The following is a 25,923-nucleotide window of genomic DNA, read 5'->3' as shown; positions in this document are numbered from 1 at the left end:
TATAATCAGGCAAAAACAACGTTTGCTGCTGACAATATATATGTTAAATACAGCTCACTCAGCTCTACTGCACATTAATCCCAGCCGGGATTAATCTCATGCAGTAGGACGGAATAAGTTAATGTGTTATAGACACTAAATGCAATTAATATAAAGATGTTAGTAACGAAAAAAAAAACCTTTTCTACCTCTCTTCTACATACAGTCCATTTTCAGAACGAAAACATTTGCTTTGTTCGCGCCATTGCTAAAACTGACTGCCACAACAAAATTAGTGCCGTAAAGCAATCTAACTTCTCGTGAGGAGCATTCATTATTTCACTGAGAAAATAAACTTGGAAATTTAGACCGCCATCTGTTGTCATAATGCCATGCTAATACTGTAGTATCCCATTATGACAACAGATGGCGATACGAGTTGGACAAAATTAATTGGTGCAAGGCCAAATCTAAATGAAATCAGGAGTTGAAATGGTATAATTTGTAATATGGCAAGTTTATAAACAGAATATAAAACTTATAATAACTGGTAAAGCATTTGCCATACGACAAATTACAGAACGAATTCAGCGTTTAGCAAAGAGCAAGATACAATGACGCAGAAGGAAAGTAGATCTAAGCACTTGCAATTAGCCCTTTACAGTTTGCATCAATGAAGAATACAATCTACATGGATGGAATTATGAACGTAGCACTTGCATGCAGCCATTTACAATAATGCAGACGGAAAGTGGCACTTACAAACTGCCACATACAGTTTGCACTAATGAAGAATACAATATACATGGATAGAATTATGAAAGTAGCACTTGCAAGCAGCCATTTACAAGAATGCATCAAGGAAAAACAGAAAATACATGCAGAGAATTATGGCGGTAATCCCCCTCCATAGATATATGCGTGCCATGTAACATAGGTAAATGACAGTGGCGACTGTGGCGTGAAAACGTCGGGATGGAGAACAATTTTGTTACTGTGCAACCATAATACTGAAAAATCCGGGCGCTCTTGGTGCACTCTGACCGATATCAAGGACTATTTGGACAATATTTAGGATGTATTTTTCTGTCCTATCCTCCTATTAAGATTGCTTTTATCCTTTTAAAAATGGTCGCAAAACAACGGAAGATGACCCACGTTCTGGAAGACCGCTGTCTGCGACTAGTGAGCAGAAAGTGACTGCTGTGAAAAGGGCAATTGATTCGGATGCTAGATACGCAGTCTGTGATATTTCTGTTATGATGGGCTATCACTCTGCTGTATCGAAAAATCACTTGAAGCTCAAAAAGGTATTACAAGATGGGTCCAGCATTTGTTGAAGGTTGCTCAAAAACAAACTCGGGTTTGAAATAACCAAACATTTACTAACATATGTAAAAAGTTTCCAGATCGTTTGAACCAAATGAAAAAAGAAATGTCTCTACCTCCACCCGTTCTCTCGTCAGCTGTCTTATCATTTCGTAATGTACGTGGCTAATGAAAAGAGTACAAGAGCAGAAAACCAGTTTATTTATTAATAATCTTTATGTGTTGAAATCATAAATATATCCATTATTTTAGAAGACAATAGTAGTAATTTGTAATTATTTTTTTTTATTATAACATTTACTACTACTACTACTACTGTTCTTTAAGCTTCTCAAAAAGTTTAATATTGAATAATTAAAAAAGAAAGGTGCTGGTTTTAACTTCTAAATTCAGCCCCCCCCCCTCCATTGTTTTCAACGTTTCTTTTTTCAGTGATTATCTTTCAACAGTTCTTTTTAAGTGAATATCTTTGTTTCATCCTGTGGATAGTGTTATTAATGAATGGTAAAGTATGCAAACTAAAATTGAATATGGATCTGGGTTGAAACAAATCAAACGGGTGTCACTATATCTGTGTTATTGTATTTGGAGCTAGAATTGGAAAGTTAATGCAACAGTGAATATTTGAAATGCTACATATGTATATGTACAAAAGCTGGGTGTCCTTAATGGTGATCAGAACCGTGAATATTTCACAGACTAAATGGTCCTAAGCTGAGTGTCCTTAAAGGAGGATAAACCGTGAATAGTTCACGGACTACACCAGTAGATGGTCCGAAGCAAAGTGTCCTTCCTTAATGGGGAACACGAGTAGATGGTCCAAAGCTGAGTGTTCCTAATGGGGAACACAACAGTGAACATTTGACGGGCTATATGACTAGAGACCCTAAAAGCGGCGAGTCCTTAATGGGGAATATTTAATAGGCTACACGTGTAGATGGTCCAAAGCTGAGTGACCCTAATGGGGAACACAACTGTGAACATTTGATAAGCTACTAATACAAAGGAGCAAAATATGATCGTCCTTAATGGGAACAATATCCAGACTTGAACAGGCTTGTACAAAGGATGCTGATTATGTATCTATAAAATTAAGACTAGACAGCGCTGTCAAAAGAGTATGTGTACAATTTGAAGATGAGAATGTTGGATATAAATGTTTCTTACTGTCACTGATTACACATCTAATATAGAGGTAGTTAAGGTACGGAGTGGGGTGGGTAAAAAATAATCCCATAAAGGTCGAAGATACATAATAATTGCGACGATCTTGAATGTATTTTTATGTACAAGCATGTGATACAATCCAAATTTCCTAAACGGACAATAATCTTTTTGCAGTGTAAACCATACTTAGTGGATTTAGTTACAAATTATAGTCTTTTATGCTGATTTTAAAAATGACAAACGAAACCAGTGTTTTAAGATTGTTCTTTCAATATTTTTTACCTGTTCAACAAAGTTGGTATCATAGGAAAATAATTTCTTTAATAAGTGAAAAAAAAATTATATTGTTATTATTATTATTATCATTATTATTGTTATTATTGTTATTATTAGTATTGTTCTTGTTTGTTTGTTTTTTACATGTTGACAGTATTTTATATCAGATTTTGAAAAAAAAATTGTATGTGTACCGTCTGTACTCGCTCATAAGTCGAGTTCAACTTACAGACCCAGATCTACCGCCACATAATACACCAGCAGATCTGGATCGTTGTAATTCATTTGGCACAGTAGCGTCTGTTTACGAGGCATTATCACAGTAGCGTCTGATTGCACGGCATTATCACAATAGTGTCTGATTGCAAGGCACTATCACAGAAGAGTCTGATTACAAGGCGTTATCACAGTAGCGTCTGATTGCAAAGCATTATCACAGTAGCGTCTGATTGCAAGGCACTATCACAGAAGAGTCTGATTACAAGACGTTATCACAGCAGCGTCTGATTGCAATGCGTTATCACAGTACCATCTGATTATGATGAATTATAACAGTACCGTTTGATAACAGGAGGAAACGTAATCTGACGAGAAACAAACGCATAAGAAATGTGCAATGGGAAGTAACTAGAGATACACAAGACGAATCTTTGACTGGTTACCTCCTGTGTAAATTATAGATATCAAGCTGGACGATCACATTATAAAATATTTATAAAATAGACAAGACAAAATTCGAATGCGTAACCAGTTCAGACTAGTCTAATTATGGTTTCATCAAATGCTGCATATTCACACCTGTTGCACGTTCCTTTGATATCCACGGTAATTACAGAGATATATCCAATCAGTTGTACAATTTGTTACGACTCTATGGTCTTAAACTAAGTAACAGAAACGAACGAAACCCAACATCTTTTGCAAAATTCAACAAAAATAATGTATTTCTCTAGAATACAAAGTGCAATTTAAATAAGAAAGATAGGTATTGTGAATTAAATACCAAACAGTCCTAAACGTTACATCACAAGTCCAAATGTATGAAGTTCCACTTGAATTTCAGTGGTATTTTAAATAAGTTCCAATAACTAATGTGTTGATGTACCTGTAGTCTCCAACGTACTAATGTGCCAGTGGCATGGAGTGTGCTGATGTGCAAACAGGATTTTGATGTATCACAATAATATAATCTCAAATGTCCTTGTCACTATAATTCCAAATTAATGTTCCAGTCCAAGAATATTATTGAGTACTTTGTAATTCTTGTGAATAATAGTTTGAATAAATAAATCCACCCAAACTAAAAACTGAACACTACAATAAGACTTATTCTGTTTCAGATGTTAAGGCAACGATGGGTTATTTTTCAAGTACAGAACATTGTATAAAAACTAAGACACAATAATAGATCCCTGCTCTAGGTCACCCTCCTCTCTAAAACATTCAAAGTTCTAAACGAGTTTAAGAATTTCCAATCTGATGTCCTAGACACGGTCCCAAATAAACATGCTTACGTCCAAATATATTGATCTGAATATCTAACCTATACTTTTAGATAAATATTAGCTATGCATTATGTTGTTTACAAAATAAATGTCACTGGTCAGGTACACCATGGCCTTCATTTTGGACAATATCAAGTAAAAATACATATGTAAATAACATATAATCATTAAGAAAAGCCAACAAATAACAGACTAAATATACATAACAAGGTAGTGTCATCAATGTATTCGCTTGCTTGACCAAACATAACTGTCATACTTTGAGACGGAATAATAAAACAACAGTAAAGTATTTTAATGTATTTATGAACAATTTGCTATTCACTGTGTTAAAAGTCTTGATTTTTTGTTACAACTGAAATCTTTCCGATCACAGCTAAATGTAGAAAGAAAACGTATTTTCAGCACCCTTTCATTAAAGTTGTCTGACACGTTCATTCCTTTCCGTCCATCTAACTGCACATTGACGCAGATACATAATATAGAAAAGATTATCTTACTCGAAGGAGAGAGCCGTGTTTGGAGTGGATAGAACAATTAATCTTCGTGAAACGTACTTAAATTCTACGTTTTCAAAAACAGAGGAATTATGCAGACCAATACTTTAGAATCTCTCGTATCTCCACGGTAAATACGACTTTGAAACCAACAATGTTTTTTTCAAAAAAAAAATTGTCAGACATTTCACAGATGAAGATATATAACACTCGAAAAGTCGCTAATAATAAAAAAATTATAACAACGCAATTTGTATTTTGATTATTATATTTAAGTCCATTCACTAAATTTTTAAAACTCAGTGGTCCATTACTGCGATTTCTTCTACAATAGTGCATTTTATCAAATTACTCCAATTAACCATTTTAAATCATATTGAAAAAACAAGAATTCATAACTGGTGACATGAATAGATATTTGCTATCATGGTGTAGCCTAGTCCTACGATGTAAGACGTCTCCCTCATTGTAGGACTAGGTGTAGTCCTACATGTAAGACCTGACGCTGATATTGGTGCTAAACAAAATCGGCATGTACTATGTCTTACATTGCAGGACTAGACAATGTGCAGCCTTAGACCTCTTGTAGTTTTTTGTTACTGTAGAGCATCAGCGCAATCATATACGATATTAATGCGAGTGGATCAACAATAACAACAGTACAACAATTTCTAGTTTTATTATTCAACAAATTCCATATTCAAACATCTACGTACATTATGCTGAATTTCGTGCTCCATTACGTTTGTATCAATTGGCTGCTATCAAGTGCCCAGTCTCACAGGGCTCGTATAGTCCTACATGTAAGACCTCGACGCTGATATTTATTTTTTGTGTGTACGATAGCACTGAAACATAAATAACATGTGATACGTCTTTCAATGTAGGGCTAAGGGCTCGTATCGTATCGTTGCTTACAATTTACCTATCAGTAATACATGTACATATAATAATATTATCATAAAGTAAATATATGACAGGTTAATTGTAAACAACGATACCAGTCTCTGTGCCCAAACTGGGGCCGGGTGGGCGAGATCCAGAATAAATTGTAAATACTTTCCAACGTCAAGCTCAAGCTCGAAATCGAAAGTAAAGAAAATGAAAGTAGACTACCGATAGTTGGTTGCTAATGTGTGTACAGTATACACAGACTGACAGAACAAAAGGAAGGTATGCGCAGATCTAAATTAGTAATAACATTATTTATGTATGTATGCACAGAAATGTAAGTATAACTAGAATTAAGTGATAAGAATGTGTTTATTGTCAGGAAGCTCCATCGTTGTTAACAACGAGGGAGACTGTTTAATCGATAACATTGTAAAATACCGTAGTTGAACTGACGCCATCTTGAAGATACATTGATATGAAACAATTTGCACGAAGAGAATGCTCATTTTCTTACCACACAACCATTCTTTATTATGATATGTATAGGCGACCTATAAAAAAAAATATATCACTCAGGGGAGGTGTCTTACATTGATGGACTACCCCTCACTGCGGCAATAATGAGTCAGTGAATTTGCAGTTATTTTGCAAAGGCATACTTTTTTAAGGATGTTATATGTGCCGTCTCGAAAAGTATTTTAGTTGTGGAACTATATTTATCTTCAGATGTTAAGGTTTTTCCTGATATAAAAAATCAAAACCGTTTTACATGAACAGGCTGTGCAATTCTCATTCCTATTATTTCAAATGATCTGTGTAAAGTTGTTGCTTCTTCACATAACACTGGTCAACAGTGAAATCATTACTGACTTGAAAAGGCCCTAATCTGTAGTATTTTGGTGTGCCGAACACGAATATAACCGTGAAAAATTTGTATTGGCTCTCGTTTTGAAGATATTCATATACCTCATTTTCTATGTTTCACTGTGTAAATTTCTCCAGTAGGACTGCAGCAACATCCGGAATAATGATGTAACATTGCATAATACCATCATGCTCACATCATCCACAGTTGATTGCATCATTTTCTGATGCAATGCAATACTAATGCCATGCGGCTGCTGAAGTAAGTTGACGTCAGCAGTGTACTATACATGTGTAGGCCTATTATACTAATGCCAGGCGGCTGCTGAAGCTGACGTAAGCAGTGTACTATATAAAGCCCAATCAGATAGGTTCAGCATTTAAAATATTTTAGACGTTGTGCGAGACAGTTCAAGCTACTGTTACATAAAACTTATTATTTTATCCATTTACGTACAATAAAGAACAGTAATGCCTCGAAAGTGTGTTAATACCGCGGACAATTTTTGCTGTATTTGTGGGGAAGTGACATTTGCCAACCAGAAGAAAAGTATCAATTCTCAAGTGAAGAAGGCATATCATCTTTACTTCGGATGCAAGGTTGGTGACCAAGACAAGCCTTGGGCTCCGCATATATGCTGTGCTACATGTACAACACAGCTTTCACAGTGGTTGAATTGCAAAAGGTCATGAATGCCGTTTGCAGTCCCAATGGTGTGGAGAGAGCCAAGCAACCACCTAAATGACTGTTACTTCTGCTTGGTTCCTCCTCTTTCCGGCGGAATAACGAAGCGAAAGAAGTCGAGAATAGTCTACCCAAACATTCCGTCTGCATTGAGACCAGTTCCACATGGTGAGGGACTTCCTATTCCAGAACCTCCAGCAGAATATTCTCTTGATTCATCTGACGAAGACAAAGGTGAGTCGACCTGTTCTTCTCCTGGTCCATCAGCATGCAGTGATCCAGATTTTCACTGTGGTGCATCATCAACCCCACACAGAATAACACAGGAAGAACTAAATGACCTGATTCGTGATTTGGACTTATCAAAGAACAAGGCAGAATTGCTAGGATCAAGACTCCAACAATGGAATCTTCTAGAAGAAGATGTCACAATTACTGCATATCGAAAGCGCCACCAGCAATTGGAGCCTTTCTTCAGAAAGGAAAGTAATCTGATATTCTGTTCCGATATTGAGGGCCTCATGAATGCTTTAAAAATCACTCATGACCCACAAGAATGGAGACTATTTGTGGACTCTTCGAAACTGAGTCTCAAGGCTGTGCTTTTGCACAATGGAAACATTCTTCCATCTATTCCAGTAGCGTATGCTGTCCACATGAAAGAGACATACGATAACTTAAGGCAGCTACTGAATTCCATTGAGTATAACAAGTACAGCTGGCACCTCTGTGGTGATTTGAAGGTAGTTGCCCTTTTAATGGGACTGCAGCAAGGATATACAAAATACATGTGTTTCTTATGCGAGTGGGATAGCCGAGCAAGGGAAATGCACTACATGAGGAAGGAATGGACTCACAGGCAGAATGTAGCCATTGGAGAGAAGAATATCCAACACCCAGCTCTGGTTGAGGCTCAGAAAATCTTGCTACCACCCCTTCACATCAAACTAGGTTTGATGAAGAACTTCGTGAAAGCCATTGACCGTACTTTGCCAGCATTCCGATACCTGCATGAAAAATTCCCTCGACTCAGCGAAGCAAAGATTAAAGAGGGAGTTTTTGTGGGTCCTCAGATTCGAGAGCTTTTCAAAGATGACCGGTTCAACAACTTGCTGGAAGGTGACGCGAAACAAGCATGGAATGCTTTTCGCCTAGTTTCTACAAACTTCCTCGGAAATGTTAGGGCAGAAAACTATAAGGAACTAGTAGAAGACATGTTGATGAAGTATAAGAAACTTGGCTGCAATATGTCTCTAAAGATTCACTTCCTTCATTCCCATTTGGATTTCTTTCCTAGCAACTGTGGTATTGTTAGTGATGAACACGGCGAACGTTTTCATCAAGATATCGCAACAATGGAACAAAGATACCAGGGAAAATGGTCCACTACAATGCTGGCTGACTACTGCTGGACACTCCTCAGAGATGCTCCCGAACAGCTGTACAAGAGACAGGCGAAGAAATCTAAGATGTAGTCAATGACTTGATTTTTTATAGGTAGGCTATTACAGTTGACCTTTTACTATTGGAATGCATTTCGTTATGTAAACATTAATTTCTTGCAGATTACAAAAAAACTAGAGCCATTTTGCAATTTGACTGTCATATTCGTGTTCAGCACATAAAAATTGATAAGAATTGACTAATTTTATTTCAGTAACATGACTTTTGTAAAAATTTGTTGTCCAGTGTAATAATTACCAACGAACTAATGATAAAAGATGATAAAAGATAAAGCTATAATGATCGAGCCTTGACATGGTCGATGCTTGAACCAACAAGTTGTTATCAGCCTCTTTTTTCTGGGAGGCTGATGATTCCAGAGTCAATCCAAAAGAATGTCAGCCCATTACAGATTTGGTCCATACAATTTAATTTTGATTTAAATTAATGGTAACCATCCCACAATGTCAGTTTCTGCAAAATGTCAGATGTTTTTGTGATGCTTAACTTTAATCATGATTGACTTTATAGTGATTGCTATTGAACTATAAATAGCAAACAATGCCGGTTTGTAGAACATGCATGTTTTTCTTATTAAAGGACGTGTTTTGAGTGCATAAAGAAAGGAATCAGCCAATGATCTTCCCACCCACCCCCCAGTTAAATGTTCATATCAGTGGGTACTGACTACTGTGTTGAATCTTCCAGAGTTGTAAAATCAACTTACAGCAACACAGAGTTTGTGTTACAGGTATGTTACAGCAACACAAAGTTTGTATTACCGGTATGTTACAATAATCATTAACAATGAGAGTTACAATTGATTTTGCTCAATGATGAATTTTTATTTGGAACTGATTATGTAGACAGAACTGTTTTAAGACTTACTTGTTGCTAGTAAAATGTATACCCATAAACACATGCAGCTGATATATCCATGACACCAGAGGTCCATCTGTCACACATTAGCTGATATATCCATGACATCAGAGGTCCATCTGTCACACATCAGCTGATATATCAATGACATCAGAGGTCCATCTGTCACACATCAGCTGAAATATCCATGACATCAGAGGTCCATCTGTCCCACATGCAGCTGATATATCCATGACATCAGAGGTCCATCTGTCACACATCAGCTGATATATCCATGACATCAGAGGTTCATCTGTCCCACATGCAGCTGACATATCCATGACATCAGAGGTCCATCTGTCGCACATGCAGCTGCCATATCCATGACATCAGAGGTCCATCTGTCACACATCAGATACTGCCTTATATCCAAGAATTGTGAATGGGATCTTTGTTTTATTTTCTAAGGGAATTTGTTTTTCTTTCTTCAGATAATAAGGCTGTTAAATATGAGTCATATGCTTTGGTTATGTTCTAAAGAATCATTGTTTTTATTGTGAACTTTTAGTGAATATTATCAATCAACCCTAGTGGTTTTCTAAAGCTAGGTCTGGACTTCTGATTTACTAATAATTGTGATATTTAAGAAATAAAAGCATTGTTAATACAGATGTATGTGGGATATTGTTGTGAAGGAAGGACCAGGTAAGATTCCAGAGATAGGTATCAGTACCATATAAATATGGTGTCTGTAAATCAGAGTAAGAGGAGCAAGGCTCCCATTTATGGGGAATCAGACTTTTGTAATGGAATCCCTTATTACTCTGGGCACTTCATCTCCAAGAGGTCATAAGAAGGTCTGAGCCATTGCATTGAGGAAGATCTCATGGTGGGAAAGGATTGACATATCAGCATAGACACTTTCATCCTGGATAAACTGGGTTATTCATTCCACATATCGAGAAATTGCCCAAGATCAAATAAATTTGCTATGCATTTTGGCTCACAAAGCTAGGGCATTTACCACAAGCATTGCATATAAACAAAACTGTTCCCTAATGATGTTTTCCATGCTGTGGATGGAGATCTCATGTTTTCCATGCTGTGGATGGAGATCTCATGTTTTCCATGCTGTGGATGGAGATCTCATGTTTTCCATGCTGTGGATGGAGATCTCATGTTTTCCATGCTGTGGATGGAGATGTCATGTTTTCCTTGCTGTGGATGGAGATCCAAATACACTTTCTCCTGCTTTTATCTCAAGAGATCTTTCATCCTAAAAGGCTCAACTTATCCTGGTGGGACATATAGTTATGGCAATACAGGTTACCTTCCTGGGTCATTCAACAACTTCACAAGGATATGACTTCATGACTTCCTCTGGATTTGTGGGAGGGAAAATTACATTAAAACATTTTTATGGCATACAGAGCTTTTTGTGTTATTCATGATAAGGTTGATATTCATAGTAAAATATAACCAATTGTGTTTAAAAAATAATTCATTTTCATAGTAAGATATTACTAGTCGTGTTATAAAAATAATTAATGTTCATAGTAAAATAACACTAATTGTGTTAAAAATAATGTTAATAGTAAAATATAACTAATTGTGTTTAAAAAATAATTAATTTTCATAGTAAAATATTACTAGTTGTGTTATAAATATAATTAATTTTGATAGTAAAATATTATTAGTCATGTTATAAAAATAATGTTAATAGTAAAATATAACTAATTGTGTTTAAAAAATAATTAATTTTCATAGTAAGATATTACTAGTTGTGTTATAAATATAATATATGTTTATAGTAAAATATCACTGGTCATATTATAAAAATAATGTTCATAGTAAAATATCGCTAATTGTGTTCAAAAAATAATTAATTCTCATAGTAAAATATTACTAGTCATATTATAAAAGTAATGTTAATAGTAAAATAACACTAATTGTGTTATAAAAATAATTAATGTTTATAGTAAAATGTTACTGGTCATGTTATAAAAATAATGTTAATAGTAAAATATCACTAATTGTGTTTAAAAAATAATTAATTTTCATAGTAAGATATTACTAGTCGTGTTATAAAAATAATTAATGTTCATAGTAAAATAACACTAATTGTGTTATAAAAATAATTAATGTTTATAGTAAAATATTACTGGTCATTTTATAAAAATAATGTTCATAGTAAAATAACACTAATTGTATTATAAAAATAAATAATGTTTATAGTAAAATATTACTAGTCATGTTATAAAAATAATGTTCATAGTAAAATATCACTAATTGTGCAATAAAAATAATTAATTTTCATAGTAAATAATTACTAGTTGTGTTATAAAAATAATTAATGTTCATAGTAAAATATTACTAGTGTTATAAAAATAATTAATGGTTATAGTAACATATCACTACTGATGTAATAAAAATAAATAATATAAATTACGCAATATATCACTAGTTGTATTCTAAAAGATATTTGTATGCATCATTATTTATAAGGTTTAATTCTTTACTAGAAGTACATGTTCTGAGTTGTTTGGGGGAAGGTCAGATCAGTTAACATTCTACTTAGCAAACTTGCACAGCTTGTTGTTCAAAAGGTGGCTCCTTCCAAAACTTTGGTCTCAGTGAATTTGACTCCTGTTTATGAATTTCAGGATTGAATAAAAATGCCAACAATGGACAAATGCATTGCTTATTTACTGCTTATTTATGTGCAGTACAATTTATGGTTACACCACTAAAACATTTCATCCCTAAATAATCATTCACAGTAATCCTGATTCTATGTAATATTTCATATCAAGTCCTTTCTCAGAGCTACTGGGGCCCCGAGTGGCCGAGTGGTCTAAAGCGCTCACCATTAGCGATCACTGCCATCTCACCTCTGTCTGCGTGGGTTCGAGTCTCGGATTCGGCCAATGTGGGTATGTGAGAAAGCTTGCCAGTAGCTTCTCGTGGGTCGGTGGTTCTTTCCGGGGTTTTCCCCGGTTCTTCCTCCACCATTAATACTGTCCGCCATGTATGGCCTATCGTGTGCTGAAAAATGGCGTCAAACCCTACAATAACTACAACAACAACTCAGAGCTACTAATTTCTATTTATGGTCAGCCACCACACTACAGTCACATTAAATTTAAATTTGTTTGATAATGCTCTGGGTTGATGGCTGCAATGCAGGCAGTCAATAGTAGATAGATGTGATTTGCCAGGATATACTCAGTTAAGATTAGTACACATTATCCTTAGATGCAGAGCAATGTCACAAATAAAATAATGAATTGAGTGGGTATTAGGGTAATCACATTGGAGTGGTATTGGGTAATAACATTTGGAGTGGTATTGAGATAATAACATTGGAGTGGTAATGAAGTAGTAACAGTGGAATCATATTGGGATAATGACAATGGAGTGGTAATGCGATATATGACATTGGAATGGTATTGGGATAATATCATTCAGGTGTTATTAGGGTAATCACATTGGAGTAGTAATGGGTTGTAATAACATTTGAGTGGTATTTAGTTAATGACATTTGGAGTGGTATTGGGATAATGACGTGGAGTGGTAATGAGGTAAGTACAACTTTGGAGTTGTATTGGGATAATGTCATTCAAGTGGTATTAGGATAATCACATTGTAGTGGTATTGGAGTACTTATACCAATATTAGGAAAATTACATTGGAGTGGTACTGGTTACTTACATTAGGCAGTGGTATCACTAGGGAGGTGCAGGGGGTGCAGACAGCACTGGGTAACACCATCAGAGGGGGTAATGCCAGAATGACTGTATATAAAATGTTTGAATTTTTGTGCAGGAAGGAGGTCCATGGAGGTGACACGATGAGCTACCACAATGGGTGACACCAACCCTAGTGACACCACTGACATTAGGGATATTTTAGGGTAATCACATTAGGGTTATCTTTTCGGAGTAGTATTGAGGTAAGTAAATATGGTGGTATTGCAGTCATGACATTGGAGTGGTATTAAATTAATGACATTGGAATGTTATTGGGGTACTTATATGAGGGTGGTATTAGGATAATATTAAAAGTAGTATTGATGTAGTTGAATATTAGTAATATTGAGATAATAACACTGGAGTGGTATTAAGTTAATGACATAGGAGTAGATTTTAAGGCAATAACACTGGAATGGCATTAAGGTAATGGAATTGGAATAATATTTGGATAATCCAAATTGTAATGGGATAATGACAATATTGTAGTATTTGAATTATGTCATTGTGGTGGTATACATAAGCTGGTCACATTGGAGTGGTATTGTGGTAATCACATTGTTGTGATATTGGAGTACTTACATTATAATAGTATTAAGAAAATTAATTGGAGTGTTACTGGGTACTTACATTAGGTAAATCTCATTGGAGTGGTTTTGGGGTTATCATTTTGGAGTGCTATTAGGGTAACTACATTGCAGATGCATTGGGGTAATCATATTGGAGTGGTAGTGGGAAAACAACATTGGAGTGGTTTGGGGGTACGTATGTTAGAGTGCTATTAGGACTATTGACAAAATGCAAAATGAAAGATAACTCTGCCCACTAATCATGTAATCCTGCTCCACTAATACCTATGACATGATACTCAACAAACATGATACTATCTTGACTTCATGGTCTCTACAGTGATGAATTAGGAAACATTCTACCAGACAAAGTCACTCTTCACCAGTGCCTGAAAAAAAGAGATTTTAATAAAGGTGAATATGTAAAATCTGTGAAAAGTTTGAAAGTTGAAGATAATTCTCAGTTGGCACAATATTGAGGAACCATATAGAGTGCACATTACTGTGCAAGTATGAAGTAGAAAAATTACAGAACCATATAGTATATGTATTGATCGTTGATTTAAAATTGTGTTGAAGATTAGGATTAGATAAGTGCCTTTATGCTTTAATTGATCCCCACCATTTTCTCTCTCTCTCTCTCTCTTTCTCTCTCTCATGATCATTTGAGTTCTGTATATCTCAGTTTGATTTGCATAATTATTTATTTATCGATAATTGAGCACATCATATATATTTCATCATTTTCTATATTTATAGTACAAGTGGCTGAATAATCTTCATATATAAGATATACCTACCATTTGAACATTCACTTGCAGTTATGTGTGATGTATGAAGAAATACTAAGTTCCGAACACTGTATGTTCTCAGATCAACTGGTAGGGTCACTGTGTCCCAGGGTAAGGCAATGACATTTCATTGTCTGAGCACTCATCTTTTTAATGTGCTGTTTGTTGTTAAATAACACACAATCTATTGAGTTAAAAAATAACCCTAATTAATTGGGTCAAATGCTTGTATAAAGATTGATTAAAGTACATTACTCTTGGCTATTTTATATGTGCCATTCATACATGCAGACAGATGGTAATTTCTATTCTGTATGTGCCATTCATACATGTAGACAGATGGTAATTTCTATTTTGTATGTGCCATTCATACATGCAGACAGATGGTAATTTCTATTTTGTATGTGCCATTCATACATGCAGACAGATGATAATTTCTATTTTGTATGTGCCATTCATACATGCAGACAGATTGTAATTTCTATTCTGTATATGCCATTCATACACATAGACAGATGGTAATTTCTATTTTGTATGTGCCATTCATACATACAAGTAGATGGTAATTTCTATTTTGTATGTGCCATGAATACATAGACAGATGGTAATTTCTATTCTGTATGTGCCATTGATACATGCAGACAGATGGTAATTTCTGTTTTGTATGTGCCATTGATACATGCAGACAGATGGTAATTTCTATTCTGTATGTGCCATTGATACATGCAGACAGATGGTAATTTCTATTCTGTATGTGCCATTGATACATGCAGACAGATGGTAATTTCTATTCTGTATGTGCCATTGATACATTCAGACAGATGGTAATTTATATTTTGATATCAAGCACATTAATGTGACTGGCAATTTACATCTGGTCAGTTGCACTAAAGTGGTATTAGGCTATTCACATCTGTTGTATGAGGGGGTACCTACACTGGAATTATATTATGGGTAATTACATTGGAGTTGCATTTGGGAGTAATTATTTTAGAGTTGTCTTAGGGGGAAATTCTTTTTGAAATTAATTTACAATAGCATGACAGTATGTCTGAGGTGTGACTCTAAAGTAATTTATAGCAGTGAAATGGTGAGAAATACAACTGGCTGCTTTCAGAAAGACAACTGGCTGCTTACAGAAAGACAAGTGGCTGCTTTTAAAAAGGCAGCTGTCTGCTGTCAGAAAGACAAGTAAGACAACTGGCTGACAAACAACTGGCTGCATTCCGAAAGGCAACTGGCTTTCAGAAAGGCAGCTGTCTGCTGTCAGAAAGACAAGAAAGACAACTAGCTGAAAGACAGCTGGCTGCTTTCAGAAAGACAAATAGCTGGTTTCAAAAAGACAACTGACTGCTTTCAAAATGATAACTGGCTGCTTTCAGAAAGAGAAGAGCCTGCTTTCAGAAAGGCACCTGACTGATTTCAGAAAGGCAGCTTGCTGCTTTCAAAAAGACAAGAAAGACAACTGGCTGATAAACAGCTGGCTGTTTTCAGAAAGGCAACTGGCCACTTTCAGAGAAACAACAGGTTGCTTTCAGAAAGATTACTGGCTGCTTTAAAATAGACAAGTGGCTGCTTTCGAAGGAAAATACTTTTAAACTTTCTTCAATTTGAAATTCATTAAGAAAATTGCTGTTAAACTGTCAATGAATTGGTAATTATTGATAGTGCAGGACAGGAAAATATGTTGGAAGATATCCTTTGAGAAAGAAACCTTGCCTGATTCTATATAAGCAAAAAACCTACACCAGTATTGCAACTCACCTCATTCATTTATTGTCCTTTGTAACAAAGAGTTTACATTACTATCAGAATAAAGAAGATATTGTAAAAAAGATTGCTATCAGAATAGAGAAGATATTGTAAAAAAACATGCATTTGATTGACAGTTCATTTAATGTTTGATTGCAGATATCAAAAAGAGAAGGAAGGAAATAAACAAGGACACAGCAGTATTAATTCCATTTTGTGGGAAATCAGAGAAGACCAGCACCAGAGACATTGATAGCTGTTGGATAAATGTTCAACATGTTTGGGGCAAAACCATTTGGAACACCATTTGCTGCCTCTACAAGTAAATGAATATGCTTCACATTATTTGTTTTATTTACAAGATTGTGCAAAAGGCCTTTATCATGCACCTTATATTGGGTCAGTGTGAAAGAAATATGCAAAGAACTTACTATCATTCATGCCGTTGACAAAATCACAACTTTAACAACTCATTAATAAGTGGATTGGATATAAAACTGTTCTAGATGGAACTTGAAATAGTAGGAAAGATATTGTGTCCTTCATGGGACAGGATATTGTTGGTTTCCTTTAAAAGATACTTGTAATAGATTGTTGAGTCCATTTTGGTCAAATCTGCTTTTCAGAAACATAAAATAATGCTCACTTTGGCATCTGTGTGTGTGTGTCTTTGTGTGTGTATCTATATGTCCTTACCTTATAGTAAGTTTATCGCGTTATAGTGGTTAGTTTAATAGTCAACGTTTTTACTTTATAGCTACATAGAAGGCTGGCTCTTGTTGAAAACTGTGTCATTGTTAGGTGGGCTAGTGGAATTACCTAAATATTCTCTTACTCTGACTTTTAACAAGTTGTGCTAGTGGAATTACCTAAATGTTCCCTCAATCTGATCTTTGATAAGTTGGGCTAGTGGAATTACCTAAATGTTCTCTTACTCTGACTTTTAACAAGTTGGGTCAGTGGAATTACCTAAATATTCTCTTACTCTGACTTCTTAACAAGTTGGGCTAGTGGAATTACCTAAATGTTCCCTCAATCTGGTCTTTGATAAGTTGGGCTAGTGGAATTATCTAAATGTTCTCTTACTCTGACTTTTAACGAGTTGAGCCAGTGGAATTACCTAAACGTTCTCTTACTCTGATTTTTAACAAGTTTAAAATAAACCATGAATTCAATTTTGAAACATACCATTAAATGCACCTTAGAAAAATGCAATATGCATTTGTATCTACAAGTCACAATATTGTCTGCCTAACTGGTTTGACCATGTGGCTTTTGGCTGGGCTTTTTGATCTGCATGCATCAGCACTTTCTGTACCCCATGACTACCCTTTTTCACTCGTGAGTGTGGCATTTGGGCATCCTTATGGTGATCACTCGTGAGTGTGGCATTTGGGCATCCTTATGGTGATCACTCGTGAGTGTGGCATTTGGGCATCCTTATGGTGATCATTCGTGGCACCTAATGTGAGAAAATCTCCTGCTGTGTCTCTGGCTGGAATCAACTCTTTCTAAATGTTTAATCAATTGTAATGCTTAAATAATTTATCACGTCCATGTTTTGTATTTGTCTCTGTGCTAATGTTCTGGTTCTGTGTGCAGAGTAGTCAGAAGTTTTCCATTTTGGCTAGCAATATCTCAATCTCAGTACACAACTGTTGTTTTAGCTTCAATGGCCACAGATTACAGCTTTTGCTGAGACACCTTTGGGCAGCCATGAGAATTTCTGAATAGACACATGTTTATTTTGTGCAGCTTCAGTGAAATTATTTTGCCAGCACCAATGATAACACTGGTCACTATTGATATAGCACTGAGAGCACATCAGATTGGTGTTATATCATAGTAATATGATAGTATCATATCATATTCCCGTCACACCAAGGGAGATTCTATTCATGGCGGCAAGTTTACAATTTGTATGCACAACATAAACACATTTGTATTTTGTGAGTATGATGGTTTTCTTGATGATCTCATCTCACACGTGTTATTTCATTTATTTTGGTGCATCTGTAGCTTTGAGGGTCCATCACAGTTCTTCTGTTCATAATATCACCACTGCTCAACAGACAGACCTTTTCCAGATGCATTGGAGCCAGGTGAAACATGTACATGCACTTTCAACCAAGAATCTTTTTTCAATGGTGCAGCTGCCATACAATCATAAAAGAATATCTTTCCAGTTAATATTTATGTTTCCTGTGATTTACCTTCCAAGGGCTTGTCATCATATTACAGTTATTATCCCTGTGCTTGGCTGAGTCATTGGTGCTTGGCCAATATAATTGACAGAAAATTGTATCAGGGTGGATTCACTGTGAATTCTACTTCATCATTGTAGAAACAATCCCAGGATGATTTTATATCCAATGTAGTTAGCAACTGGGCATTTTCATATGCAAATGCAAGGATTCCAATCTTGCATTGAGTTGGTTGTGTATTTCAGATTGGTCCCAACGGTTTATTTTTTATTTTGCCCTCATGTAGATTATATTGGAGCTTATATGAGCATCTGTTAGTCCACTCTCATGAAGATATTCATAAAATATGGACCAAAATTGCTATCAATGTTAGCAGTTGCCAGCAATTTTTCAACAACCAGATGGTACATTTTGCATTATCATGTAGATGTAATGATAAATACAAATGCCAAAGATTGTTAAGTACCCTTCCAGACTTACATTATAATAATAATAATAATAATAATAATAATGATAATTATTTATTTAAAGAAGTAGCTCATTTAGTCAACTGACCAATCTTCCCTGAGGCTTTCTACAATGACATTTGTATATATATATATATATATATATATATATATATATATATATATATATATATATATATATATATATATATATATATATATATATATACATGATGAGGTGTCTTTAGACAACAAATGCTGTTAAAAACTAGACAATTGATCTACTGCTACAATAAAATATATACAAGGCTTCAAGGATGAGTACATACAGGTGTAGTGAACATGTGTAAAACATCATTGGCATGTACATGATAACAATGGTGTAAAAAGTAGTAGTACTGAATTAAATGAAATCATACAAATCATTGTTTCTGTAGATGTTGATTAAGAAGCTTTTTAAAAAATTGGCATGTGCCAGCTGACTTTATATAAGGTGGTATGGAATTACATAGTTTGGCTCCAGAAAAAGCAAAACTCTTCTTATGATACTCTGCATTTTGTTTAGGTATATATAACTTGTTGTTTGAGATGGATCTTAGTTCATACAGATGTACATTTTTAACAAATTTAAAATTACATTTAAGATAATCAGGAACCAAACCATGTAATGATTTATAGACTAGTAAATGCTTTTGAAATTGTGTTCTTTGCTGAAATGGAAGCCACTTTAGGGTTTCAAAAATATTTGTTGATGATATATCTAAATCAGCATCAAGAATAACTTTAGCTGCTCTTTTTTGAAATTTCAGTCATCTTTTCTGATTTTCTATACCACTATTACCCCAGATAGAACAACAATATTCTAGGTGTGGCATGATATATGCATTGTAGAATATCTTTGTTCTTGAGGGAGATAAGATTTTATTCTGTTCAAGAGATAAGCAGTGAGTTAATTTTTTAATGACCTTATCAACTTGTATTTTCCAGCACAAGATCTGGTCTGTCATAATGCCAAGTAGTTATTTCTCAGCTTTTACTCTTGCTCGAATACCTATGATCATGGCTTTTGATTTGGCTGCATTTATCTTCATACCATTATGTTCACACCAGTTATTTACTTTACCAAATCTTTATTTAATTTAGTGCTAACCTCATGGCCTGTTGATCCAGTGTTATATAATTCATATCATCTGCAGACGTGTTGGTGGTGGATAGCTCAATTTGATATTGTAAATCATTGATGTACAGCAGAAAGAGTAATGGTCCAATAACTGATCCTTGTGGAACACCTGACTTTATCAGTTTCATATCAAGTTTATTTAAAATAGAAACTTGTTGTTGTCTGCCTTCAAGAAAGAATCGAAACCAAGTTACGCTGTCATATTTAACTTTATATGTGCTGAGCTTTTCCAGCAGGATTTTGTGATTTACAAGGTCAAAAGTCTTTGAAAGGTCAAGAAACACTGTGCCTACAAGGTTGTCTTGATCTGTTACTGTTAACCAATCATCTACTATTCTAGTTAGTGTAGTCTGGCATGAATGTCATTTACATAAGCCTAATTGTCATGAATGTAGCAAATTAAATGATTCCAGGTAGTTTCTAAATTCACTATAAGCATGTCTTTCTAATATCTTTGAAAGCGATGATAAAACTGATATAGGTCTTTAGATATTCATATCAGAAAGATCTCATTTCTCATGTATTGGAGTTACTTTTGCCAGTTTTAGCCTGTTTGGAAAAATACCTATGGAAATACATAGATTGAAGATATACGTAAGTAAAGGTGCAATCACTTGAGATGAGAGTTTTAGGAATTTAGCATTTATATTATTTAGACCTGTTGCTGTTCTGATATCAAGTTGGTTTAATTCATTTAAATTGAATTCAGGGCTTATTTTAGGAATTTTGAAGCACTCTTCTTTGCTAAGTTTGGAAGAAATATGTTCATTTAATTCATCACTGGAGAATCTTCTAGGAGTTTTTCATTTATATTCAGAAAGTAATCATTGAGTGCGTTTGCAATTTCAAGAGGTTCTTGCTTAATATCACTATTTGCATCACTAATACACGTAAATGACAGATTGCCTTTCTAGGGTTCTTTTTCGTAATACTATCTGATATTTTGGTGGAATAAGTTTCCTTTGCCTTTTGAATTATGGACTTGACTGTTTCTCCATAATCTGTAATTGCCAGTATCTTTTAATTTATCATATATATCCCTTGTCTTAATAGCATTCAGTATATCACCTTTAATCCAGTTTGGTTGATTTTGTTGCTTGACTCTCTTGAAATTAAAAGGAGCATGATTGCTTAGGGTGCCAGTAAACATATCTATCCACATGTCAAGAGCATCTGATGGGTCATCAAAACATTCATTTACTGATCAAGAGATCTCTTTCAGTTCTTTAAGGAATATTTGTCAGTTCAATCTTTTTCCTTATTCGATACTTGATATATCTATGATGATAAGTTTTACTTTTTTTACTTAATTTTCTTGTACAGCATAAAGGATAATGATCATTTATGGAATACTGGGGAACTGCAGCTTCTTTAATATTGTCAGCATTGTTAGTATAAATATGATCAATTAGTGTTTCAGATACCTCTGTTATCCTGGCGTGTACTTGAACTAGCTGTTGATAATTCAGGGAATTCATGGTTTTAATCCAGCTTTTATTGATATCATAAAGCAAATTGTAATTGAAGTCACCCATTAAACAGACTTCTTTGTTTTATTTATACAGAGTTTCAAGCTTGTTTTGAAATGTATTATACCAAGCATTGTCAGTGTTTGGTGGTCTATATACATGGCCTAATACAAATGGTTTTTGGACATTATGTCTCATTTCAAGCCAAATTATTTCCATACCAATTTCCTCAAGATCATACTGACATTTGAAAGAAATGCCATCCTTAATGTAAATGAGAAGTCCTCCATCCTTTTGGAAAAGTCGGTCTTTCTTTTGAAAACTGTAGTTAGGAATTTTAAATTCATCATCATTAAAAGTTCATGTAAAAAGGTTTCACTGAAAGCAAAAATATCAATTGCTGAATTATTTCCTGAAAGAAGTAATTTGATTTCATCTAGTTTTGGAAATGATAATGGATGTTAAGATGGCAGATTTTGAGACCACTTTGCTTAAGACACTGATTTTGAGAGAATTCTAAGTTTTGATGGTTTTCAGATGAATGATATTAAAAATTTGAATTAATATTTTCACTATCCGTATATAAGCCTTGATATTCATCTAAATTGTCTTTTATACAGTGTCCTAAATCATGACTATCAACTGTTTTTTCAGAAGATTTTTAATGACTCTTGAAACATTAGCACATTCAACAGTTATGTTAATAGAAGTTACATCATTATAGTCACTTTCATTGATAGAGGTACTTAATGGGATTGCACCAGAGGTAATTCCATGGACATAATCACTCATTGAAGTGTATGCAATCTGCAGTTTATTTTCTGTCAAATATTAGGGAGAATTACACATAGTAGATGTTATAGGATGTTTTGAAATTTCAAGGGAAGTGCGTTTCCTTGTTAAACGCTTGGTCCGATCTTCATTACTATTTTCCTAGTAATGCATATTTGAGTGGAACGTTTGGCAGTGCTTTGCCTCATGCCCATATTGTAGACAGTTGTGACACTGTATTTTGCTTGTATGTCTGCATGTTTGCACATTATGCCCTTGCTCAAAACAACATAAACATCTCCTCAATTTCTGATGATGGTTAGAACAGTTTGCATTGTCCCAATTATGTTTGTGATCTATGTTTCTGTGCCTTTTAGAGGTATCATGTATTTGTGGATTTTGGATGGTTTTGATAATGGGTGAGAGCCATGCATATTAATGAGGTAATCTTGCATATTAATGAGGTAATCTTGCATTTAATATTAGGTGACCTTTTGTTACATTGAGACCAAAGTGTTGTATCTAATTTTGATCAGATTTTGAATGTATGCATTTATAATCAAGATTGTGTACACATTAGATAATTTTATACTCATTCCATGCATACTAATACAGTGATCTTGTTTCTGATTGACTGACCTTGTTAACACTCTGGAATTTCTGACCAGGGCTTGATGGGCTTATGTCATCAAGATCTTTTGTGGGTTGATAATGTGTGAGATCCGTGCATATTAAATAAACTTTAAATCTTGTATGTGATTGGCTCAGCTTGAAGATCCAGTTTCGATCAAACTTGGAATATGGGTATTGATCTTCAGGATCTTGAATTAGTTCGTTAATAAACAAGATACACATGTATTAATGATGAGACATCAGATGAAATTATCAGTAGTTTGCTAGCCCAAGGCTTGACCATTTCACAGCTTTTATAAGTAGTCTGATACCTGATACACTCTCTGACTAAAAGAAATGTATTTTCAATTCTTATACCTGTTGGATCTGATTGATTGAGTTTTTTTTTATAACTTTGTAAATCAGACTTTTGATTGATTTTGACCATAAGTCGACTATATGATTATATTATCAAGATTGTGCACGAGTTCAATAAGATATAAGATATTGTTGAAGTGATTTTGCATGTGATCAACTGCTTAATACCACTCATGGGGACATCATTTCATATCCAGTTTTGATCAACGTTGGTATTAATGAGTACTCTTAAATCTCCGAGATCTTTGAAAAATGTGTAGGAAAGATCCATGCATATTAATGAGGTGATCTTGCATCTGAATGATGGAACTTCTGAACACTTTAATGACAATTTCTGATATTATATGGATTTATATCATGATGGTGGACACATTCAATTGTATGTGGGAAATTATTCAAATCAATCATGTCTTTATCATTAGAGAGGATTTTTTTCATTGGGATATAGCAAACGAGGTAAAATCAACATGATGTAAAGTTTTTGAGATAGTTTACAGTGGTTTTGTTATTACAGTACATTCAGTGTACAGGACATGTGTAAGATTGGTAACTTAATGCAATAAATTGGGAATGTCAACTTGAATTGCCATCTCAGAATTCTGACTGTCATTGGCAATTTTGTAAATAGCTTACACCAAAATGGATTAACTATTTTTTATCATTTTAATTTATTAAAAATATCTTTGTGTTTTAAGTTATTTTATCAGCATAAAAATGACAAATACATTGCTCATGTAGAGCTCTGGTGACAAATAGAAGATTGTGACGCAGGTTTTGTTTTATTCCAAGTAATTCTTTTATGGACGTTCTTTAAGCATGCATACAAAAGCACTGACAGATAAAACTTTGAAACTCCAAGTGTTTCAGCTCCAAATATTATGTTTTACGTTTCTGTTGTTTTGGGTTTTCTGATTTCCTAGGTAGAAATGGTTCTTAACTGAGGCTGATATTCAAGATATATATGGTGATTAGTTTGTTCAGTTATCAAAGTTTTACTGTAATTTGAGAACCTTTCCAAGTTATAATGTTTGAATGTGTGTGTGTGTGTGTGTGTGATTTTGGTTTTTAACGTAGCTTTAAAAAAATTTCAGTCATATCGCTACGATGTCTACAGTGTGACAGTTCACAGTGATGTCTAGCACTGGGGCATCATGCTGCAGACATGTTGAAATAATTGATAATGTGATGCTTTAATAGGATCAGTGACTAAGAATCTGTACAATGCCATACAAACTTGAAATGGTATTTCTTTATAATAAAATGTTTTTAATCATGTTTCTTTTAACAAACATGTTAAAAGGTAAATACTGAAGTTTGACATTTTTTTATCGGGCTGTTTTCCATTGAAATATACATGGTACCCAAGGAAGGCAGTTTTTAATATATGCCATTAGGGTAGTATGATTATCCAAAGAGTTGATATGAGAATAATGTAAAACTCTAAATTGCATCTATCATTGATTACTTCATGTTGAAAGTCCCTTCCCAGCATCCCAAGTATTTTTTACTGGAACATTCCTCAGCATTATCAGTCGATCAACCTGAAATATGATGTTGTAATATGCACCATAATCATTTCTCATGAGATTTTCCCTAGCATTAGATATAAAAATTAGATACATACTATATGAGAAGAATAATCCCACTAATTACAGTCTTCTTAATCAGAGATGTGGTAATATTTGTTTAATTGGAATGGGTAGTTCATTGACAGTCACATGCATGTTTGGTTACATCCTTAACTGACTTTGTAAAATTGTGCTGGCAGTTAACTAAATTAAGCTTTTTACACATGTAAATGTTACAGCATTGTTTACGAGGGAGAACTGCATCATTAAAATGTATCTGCTCCTGGCAATGTTAAAAACTAAATCTTGGAGAGAAAAATTTGTGCATGATTTTAAATTTAAGGAGTTGACCTTTTATGTCAAAAGTCATAGTTCATTTCGAATTCATTAGTTTTTGGATATCTCATGATTAATTAATATTTTGTACAATAGTATTTTATAAAGCCTATAGCCAGAATATGTGAGTGAAAAGCTTTAGGAACGTATTTAACAATCAAACCTGTACCAGTATATTTTCTCATCGTTGAAGAGATTATAGTTATCTGAAATAAAGATTTTTATGTTTTTTGTTATCATGATTGCATTGCTTGGAATGATTATATCATCAAGATCTCTCATGAGTTTGATAATACATAGGGTCCATGCAAATTGTTGCTGTGACCTTGCATGTGATTGGCTGCACTTGTTTTCACTCTAGAGACTATTTCTGATCATGTTTTATTCAGGTTGGGTAAACTGGCTTAAATACCAAGATTTGGGATGAGTGGAGTTAGGAACAAGCTCAATACATGTTAATGCAGTGGTTTTTGACCCATGGCTTGCGACCCCAGACGAGGGTGCCATGTTGTTTTGAATGGGTTGCCAAGATCAACCTTCATAATTTGAAATTTCCTTTCCACTTTTTTTTTGCATTTGATGTGTGGCAATGCTAACACCA

At 34.4% G+C, this 25,923-nt stretch overlaps 1 protein-coding gene across 9 annotated transcripts in view; it reads left to right on the top strand.

Moving 5' to 3' along the window:
- Nucleotides 1-5,748: 5,748 nt before the first annotated feature.
- Nucleotides 5,749-25,923, top strand: part of LOC149796585 (uncharacterized) — a 130,612-nt gene continuing 110,437 nt past the window's right edge. For 3 of the 9 annotated variants that reach the window (XR_016421723.1, XM_089961308.1, XM_089961304.1), the window contains exons 1-3: nucleotides 5,750-5,926; nucleotides 9,240-9,390; nucleotides 16,518-16,680. Coding sequence is in view for 8 of the 9 variants with exons in the window: in XM_089961308.1 (XP_089817434.1) it covers nucleotides 16,626-16,680 (55 nt within the window). In the remaining variant the exon portion in view is untranslated. Of the gene's footprint in view, nucleotides 5,982-9,239; nucleotides 9,391-13,209; nucleotides 13,450-14,624; nucleotides 14,718-16,517; nucleotides 16,681-25,923 lie in introns of those variants that run through there. The other 6 variants (XM_089961309.1, XM_089961310.1, XM_089961312.1 and 3 more) reach the window with 5 other exon arrangements.

The sequence above is a fragment of the Sinohyriopsis cumingii genome, chromosome 6, assembly GCF_028554795.1.
Source record: "Sinohyriopsis cumingii isolate HCF-2022 chromosome 6, ASM2855479v2, whole genome shotgun sequence".
Classification (NCBI taxonomy): domain Eukaryota; kingdom Metazoa; phylum Mollusca; class Bivalvia; order Unionida; family Unionidae; genus Sinohyriopsis; species Sinohyriopsis cumingii.
Note: the sequence above shows the minus strand (reverse complement) of the source record. Positions and strands in the feature narration are given on the sequence as shown.